Source organism: Tachypleus tridentatus, chromosome 3, assembly GCF_004210375.1.
Source record: "Tachypleus tridentatus isolate NWPU-2018 chromosome 3, ASM421037v1, whole genome shotgun sequence".
Classification (NCBI taxonomy): Eukaryota; Metazoa; Arthropoda; class Merostomata; order Xiphosura; family Limulidae; genus Tachypleus; species Tachypleus tridentatus.
Window position 1 is genome coordinate 68939562 of NC_134827.1, and position 7713 is coordinate 68947274.

The window sequence follows — 7713 nt, forward strand, 5'->3', positions numbered from 1 at the left end:
TCATAGAATTCACCACCATAAAGACAAACTTCATGTTCAAGAACCAAAACTATATGCAAACAAATGGCCTAAGCATGGGCAAACCAGTGTGACCAGTTCTAGCCAATATTTTTATGACACAAGTTGAAACACAAGCAATTAACACAGCATTACATCCACCACTATACTGGTACAGATATGTAGATGACACGGTTGCGGGATTCAAATCTACAGAACACATACTTAATTTTTTCAATCACATTAACTCTATACATCCCAACATAAACTTCACATGTGAACAGGAAGAAAGCAATCAAATATCATTTCTTAACCTCAAAATTACAAAAACTGACACACAATTCAAAACAGAAATCCACCGAAAAATCACCCATACTGGACTATACATTTCTTGGGACTCGGCACATGAAACAAAACAAAAACTCAACATACTAAGAAACCAAATAAACACAGCCATAAAACTATGCTCAGCAGATAAAATTAACGATGATTAGACAAAATAAAACAATACTTCATCAACATCAATAAGTTTGCTCCACAAACCGTATAAAACATTATACGCACACACCTAGTCAGAAAGCTTTCTTTGTTTGTTTGTTTGTTTTGGAATATCGGACAAAGCTACTCGAGGGCTATCTGTGCTAGCCGTCCCTAATTTAGCAGTGTAAGACTAGAGGGAAAGCAGCTAGTCATCACCACCCACCGCCAACTCTTGGGCTACTCTTTAATTAACGAATAGTGGGATTAACCGTCACATTATAACGCCCCCACGGCTGGGAGGGCGAGCATGTTTAGCGCGACGCGGGCACGAACCCGCGACCCTTGGATTACGAGTCGCACGCCTTACGCGCTTGGCCATGCCAGGCCAGACCGAAAGCAAAATCAACCAACTAAAGTAAATATATCTCACGAATCAAAAAACCACGAAACTATATACTGCTGTATGCCATATATTCCTGACATCAGCAAACAAATAACCAACATTTGGCAAAAATTAGTAACAAAATATGACATTCCAGTTAATACCAAATTTATTCAAAAACCAGGCACAAAACTGAGGTCTATATTATGTAAAAACTACACTGACAAACACTACACCAACATTATTTATAAAATACAATGTGATAACTGCCACGACTTCTATATTGGAGAAACAAGTAGAAAAATGGAAACCAGATTCAAAGAACATAAAAAGTCACCTTCACACGTTTTCGAACACTGCAAGTCAAATAAACACAACATAACCATAGAAAACACTCAAATACTAAATAAAGAAACAAACATAAACAAACGCAAAATTAAAGAAGCCTTACTTATACAACAACTTAAACCCAAAATAAACCAATATAAAGGAACGCCTTTATACCTATATTAATATAATAAAATAAATAAAATTATATATTCAAACATCTAATACCGCCCTCTACATTTCGACACTCAGTTACACAACCCCTTTCAAACATGTGGTCAGCTTCCGGTCAGTTACCTCTTTCTTGTGAACCTGATGATGACCGAAGAATGTCGAAACGTTGTTCGCTCTTCTGTGTAAAATATTTTCTCAACCCAAACGAGCCGTTTTTGCATATAAATTTCTCAACAAGTGGATTTCTCGACATCACTGAATGTTGGACGTTTTTATGTTGAAGTAACCCTTTTGCTATAGGCATCCATTACCACACATATCATGAGGATTTTCTTACTGAGTTACTTTCCCAAAATTCAGGTCCTTTGTAAGGTCAGTTTTATGTTACTGGATATGGTAGCATGAGCTTACATACACCCTGTCATTGTAACTTCTACACTGTTATCCAGACACAGTTGAAAGATCAATATAATAAAAATAATAAATTTATATTTGTACATGGTGTGGACAAGAAAAGTGGCCCCCTTGAAAATGCTGTTAATTTGTTATATATTTTATTAGATAATAGAAAAATGTGTAAAATGCACTTCACAAGATCTGTTCCAATATGATATCAAATAAATTAACATTTTCAAGGGAGAGGCACTTTTTTGACCTCCCCTTGAATATAAATGTATGATGTTATCAAATTTAAGCTATTTTATATGAGTTATAGTTTGTAGTTATTCTAGAATGAAAAAAGGCATTATTTATATTAATTTCCTAATTGTTTATAGTGGTCAAATCTATCAAGCCCATACAGAGTTTCATTAGTAAAAATAACAGACAAAACATTAAGTTTTTTTTGTACAAAAATGTTTGATAATTATCTGGAGGTTATAAAAATTTTATATGTGAAATGTGAACATTTTCTGATGCATACAAGTATTTTTAATCTTAAAATCAAAATTACTCTGCATGTTAGATAGTCAACATGCTAAAAGAAAATAGGCACAAGAAAAGCATTACTTAAAAAGTCTTAAAACTAAATAACAAAAATTTGATATTTTGTGTATGAAAGCTCTAACAGAGTCTGAAGAAGAGAATATTATTTATATAACTTTAACATGTAAATCTATATAATACTTACCCCAGAGTGACATAAAAACAGCAAAAAATACAGTAGCACCATTGTCAAAAAGATGTGTAATTCTGACAAAAGTGCATGTCTGTCCTAGTTGTTCAGTTCATATTTACATCCTTTTATGTCACACCGAGGACATAAAATTGTGTCTTTGTAGTACTCACAAACGTCCTTACTGTAAAAAAAAAAATGCAATTTTGTTTTAAGTTTATAGAATAAACACAGTACAGCTGAACATTTAAATCAATCATAATGCCACATAAAATAACTGATTAACTGAAATTATGTTTAAATCAATTTGTCACAAAAATTATTAAAAATATTTTAAGGTACATTAATGGTTCAAAACATATCAACCAATAAAAATTAATGGTTCCAATTATTACTCTTTGCAATTATTCCAGCTACAAATGTCTTGTGTGAAAATAATTAATTAGTTAAACACTGATTAATTACTCCAGTGATTAAGCACTTACCACATTTCATCAATTACATATCTCTAAGTAACTGATTTATCTGAGGTATAATTTAGAAAATGATCAAACATGAGTTATAAAAATAATAAACTGTTTAATAACTCTTTTAACTTTTTTCTCCCTTTATTCATACCTGTGAGCATCACCCATTAAGGTGAAGAACCCATAGAGGAAACACAGCACTCCTACTGCTGAAGCTGGGATCAGCATGCAGGTATAAAATCCCAGCCAAGCAAAGTAGAGGCCTATTTTCACTCCAAAATATTCCCTGAAAAAATTGAAAGGAACAAACAATGAAGTGATTCTTATCAAACAAAATATAGTGGATACAATAACTAATGAGGAACTCCAAAAAAATCCATCCATAAGAACCTTTTTTTTTTATAAAGATTTGTCTCAATTTTAAACTCTGACTAGTATGAGAGCAAAGTGATTTTCATGCTAAAATTAATAAAATGTATATGTCTTTAATATTACAGTTTCCAAATTTCATTTGCATAGCTTATAGAATCTTCTAATTGAATATCAAGTTATTTTTGGTAAATATTTATATGTTATGCATTATTGTCTCTACCCTTACATTACATGAGCTTGGGCCATTTGTTTAACCTTGTAACCACACCAAAAAAATATGAAATAATATTTTTCCTTTCTAAAATCCCTGCAGAGCACAATAAAAGCTTATCATTATTTATCCTGACTATCATCAGGCTTGCATCAGTTAAATATGACAACTTCCTATATACTAAGCCTATGTAACAACCCAGGAATCACCTTGTATACACTTAGTTCAAATCACAGCATAAAATTATGTAATACACACGATCTTCAAAAGTATATACATATATTGCAAATAAATTAATCTATTTCTTCATTCATATATTCTAATGTTACCTAATAAGTATTTTTTTTACTATTATAACAATCAAAATATGTGCATAAAAAATAACAAAAATCTAGTACTTAATTGTGAATGCTGTAATTTCTTTTGTTGTCAAAGACTTAAAGTATTGATAGATGCTAACCCAAATTTTTCATGGGGCTGTTTTTCATTTTTTTCCCAAATTATTTATTAATTTCAAACACACAATTTAGAGCACAAACAATAATAAACACAAAGCATTCAATGTCTTATAATTATTACAATTTAACTGGTTTTCTAACTAAACATTGTGCATCAAAACAATTTCCTTAGCTGGTTAAACTAAACATAGATTTCAATCTATGTTCAGAAAAACTTAAAAGCCATCCTGTGAACGAGATGACATTATACATAAAACAGAATATTAAAAAGTTATTTTCTAATGGATATCAATAATGTAACAGCAAATATCAAAGACAGAAAGAGAGAAAAGTATTTACATTTTTGAAAGACTGCATGTAAGAGAACAGAGCTTTATGGGATGGCTTGGTAACTATAACTTTATGTTATGTACAAGGAAAATCTGCAAGTCTGAAAGCTGTATTCAATTTCAGTCAATCAAATACAAGTGAAAAGATGTCTAAGTTTAGCAATTTTGAACAAACAAGTGCCATCATTGATACAGAAATGTAAGCACTAAGACGTTACAAATTAAAATATTTTCCTTTTGAAATTCAGAAATTAAAACTATATTATATAACAGAAACATCTGATTAACTACATACTAATGCTATTAGATCTACATCTCTTTTGGTTATGACCACATCTTTATTGAATTTTATAGCTCAATAAAAATAATACAATAGCAATACAAGAGAATTCTCTCCCTCCTATCATGAGTGACTCTCCTTATATATAATTATTGTATTTAGAATGATCTCTTTCAAAACACAACTAGTATGAATAAAACTCCAACTGTGACTCTAAACATGCCATACACATATAAGATGTTTTTTTTGGTAATTTCAATCTTTAGGTAAAACTCAAAACTTTTACCAAGTATTTTTTATATTAAATAAATAAATAAAAAGCATTATAACCCTTCAGGCTCAGCAATAAACACAATTCATATCCATTTCTACATCATCAAAAACATTCTAAATGCTGCTCCAACTACGTTTTTCACATACATTATCATCACATCACACATTTCATCTTTACTGTTAATTATACATTAAATATCTAAAAGTATTTCAAACTATGTTGGAGGAACTTAAAATAATATATCATTCATTTCCATAGTAGTCAGTTACTCAGTTAACTAGAATTAGAATAACTTGATTTTAAGGCTCTTGAATGATGTACAAACTACAAGGTCATTGTTAAAGATTTAACATTTTTCACAGACATGGAAAAAGTACCATTTTAACCTGTTCAAGTTTTTATGTAGAACATCTATTAATGTAATTATTTTCACATCATTATTTTAAACTTAAGCCTTACCCATTTCAAGATATTCACTAAAAAGACCCAATTCTTCTTGGTTTATTAAGTTGTAGTCACTCTCCCACTGAGTGGGTGCATGGTTTTCATGAGCACACTGACCCTTTTTATGCACTGACCACTTCTTGTAAACCCGTAACAGCCATCTAGATAAATACAAAAACATTTTTACCTAGTTTTAAAATAAAAACAGTTTTTTTGTTGACATGAATGTATAAATAGTTTAATTTTACATACAATTTGACTTACTACATGTTTGACTGAACATTAATAAACTACAAATCTTGAACATACCAAAATCCCTTTTTGAAAAATGTTCTTACATGAAATTATTACAATAAATGTCTATTTTAACTAAAAAACTTACGGAACACCCATTTCCACCACGGCGTTAATGAACTGCTTTCCTGCTACAATTATAGCTAACTGCAAAGAGAGTTCAAACAAACACCCTCCTGTTCCACACTAGAAAGAAATGTAGAAAAACAGTTTCAAAATTACTGTAGCAATACCACTTTAAAAAATATCTCAGAAAGGACACAAGACTGAAAAGTACCAAAAAGGTTTTTTGGTAATTTCAATCTTTAGGTAAAACTCAAAACTTTTACCAAGTGATTTTTTATATGAAATAAATAAATTCTGTCCAGGAAATTATTAACACTCACTTGATGTCATCAAGGGGTTGCTTTTTAAATATTGTTGAAAACGAAGCCCAGTTGTTTAATAACCATTTCCTGGGAGATTTGTCATTCTGAAGAATGACATTCCCCCTAATCAAAATTAATCATCCCATCAAAATAAATTATCAACATACCATTATTTTACTGATACAGTAAGTGAAATATCTCCAAGTCTAATGACAACTAATAAAAATATGTTAAAGTGTACTTTACTGGAAAATAATATTAATAACAAACTACAGGAGCAACCCTATCACACAAATTCATCAGGCCAAAAACCTGATATAACACACACTGGCTGAAAAATTGTACTTTCTCAATATTTTATCAACATCAAGCACACTTGGAAAGAAGAATCCAATAAGTTAACTGACCTCATGTAAAGGAAAGGCAGCTTCGTAGATTATCATTGATAAGCTTGGTTATTCCTGAAAAAATAGGAGAAAAACACAGTATAAATACATAAGGCATGAAATATTTAAATATAAAAATATTTAATAAAACAATGTAAACAGTGATTGCAATGACTTTTATTCATCACTATGTATCATATCTTATATTGGAACACACATATCATACGTAACATACCCAAGCACACACGTCAAGTACTACAGGGTTGCCAGTGACTAAGTCTTTTTTAGTAGTTTAAGAAGCCTATAACCATATTATCATTTACCAAATTTTCACTTTCTTATTTTGATGAAATAAGGTTTCATTATACTGTTCTGCTGAACCATTGAAAACAGGATTCAAAATTAAAGCTTACAGAGAAATAAAAGAAACTTATTGGATTGCTAATCTAAATACTGATCAACCTTTTGGACTTAATCTAGAACCTGGAATCGTTGATCTTCGTTCACTGGTTTCATCTTTGTCAAAAAAATTATTTTTATTCTTTGCTTATTTATTCTCGTATTGTGACAGCTGAATTTACTAAAACATACAATTTGTTTAAGATAATTTTTCATATAATTTTTGTTATCAACTAATTGGTATATTTTTTTCAACCTGTCTCCAAGTGTCACCTTTTCTTTACTTAAATGAATAAGTACAGTTTTAAATACACACATATTCAGCCATTTCTAAAGTAAAATATTCCTAACACCTTTTTGCATACATTCTCACCACTGTCTATATTATACTGGAAATGAGACGTTTACACAAGAACATAGAGAAATAGACATTTCTTGGGAAAACCACATGACGTTCCTGATGTCACTAAACTACCTTTATTTGTATATCACTCATTTGATTACACCACCATTTCCAATTTGTTACTGAAGAAAGGTCCACCTTTCAAAAGTGCTCAAATTATGGGGTTTTTATTCATTTCTATCAAGACATCTTGAATGAGCTGTACAATATATTGTCCAAATTAAAAAGCACACACACCTCCAATACTAATAGTGGGTTACAGTCTAAGAGCAGAATTAACTGACTTCTTTCCAAACTGTTTATTATCAAATGACTATGTATATTGTATCACAACACAAAACATCATGTTTTTACCTGTTACAATGCAAACTATACAGGAATGACCTAAACATTAGGGAAAGTTGCTTACTTTCTACATAAAATACAGAGTGGATCACAGCTGAAATTATTTAAATTAACTGTGCATTGGTTTCCACTTCTGTGTGATTGTATCAGGAATACCCAGGGTTACAAAGATTTTATTTGTTTCGATTAAGACTTCTTGAACTCACATT

General features: G+C 30.6%; 1 protein-coding gene across 3 annotated transcripts; it reads right to left on the reverse strand.

Annotated features, from left to right (window-relative positions):
• Nucleotides 1–1440: 1440 nt before the first annotated feature.
• Nucleotides 1441–6450, reverse strand: LOC143247072 (anoctamin-2-like). Of its 3 annotated transcripts, none has more exons than XM_076494470.1 (4): nt 6379–6399; nt 5990–6094; nt 3093–3227; nt 1441–2658 (listed from the first exon to the last, which is right to left on the reverse strand). In XM_076494470.1, exons 1-4 carry the CDS (start codon nt 6381–6383, stop codon nt 2574–2576), a joined length of 330 nt encoding a protein of 109 aa, XP_076350585.1. In that variant the 5' UTR covers nt 6384–6399; the 3' UTR covers nt 1441–2573. The 3 variants fall into 3 exon arrangements, with proteins under 3 accessions (XP_076350585.1, XP_076350586.1, XP_076350587.1); XM_076494471.1 differs by lacking the exons at nt 1441–2658; nt 5990–6094 and adding exons at nt 5325–5470; nt 5692–5789 and having other exon boundaries at nt 2976–3227; nt 6379–6450; XM_076494472.1 differs by lacking the exon at nt 1441–2658 and having other exon boundaries at nt 2976–3227.
• Nucleotides 6451–7713: the final 1263 nt, after the last annotated feature.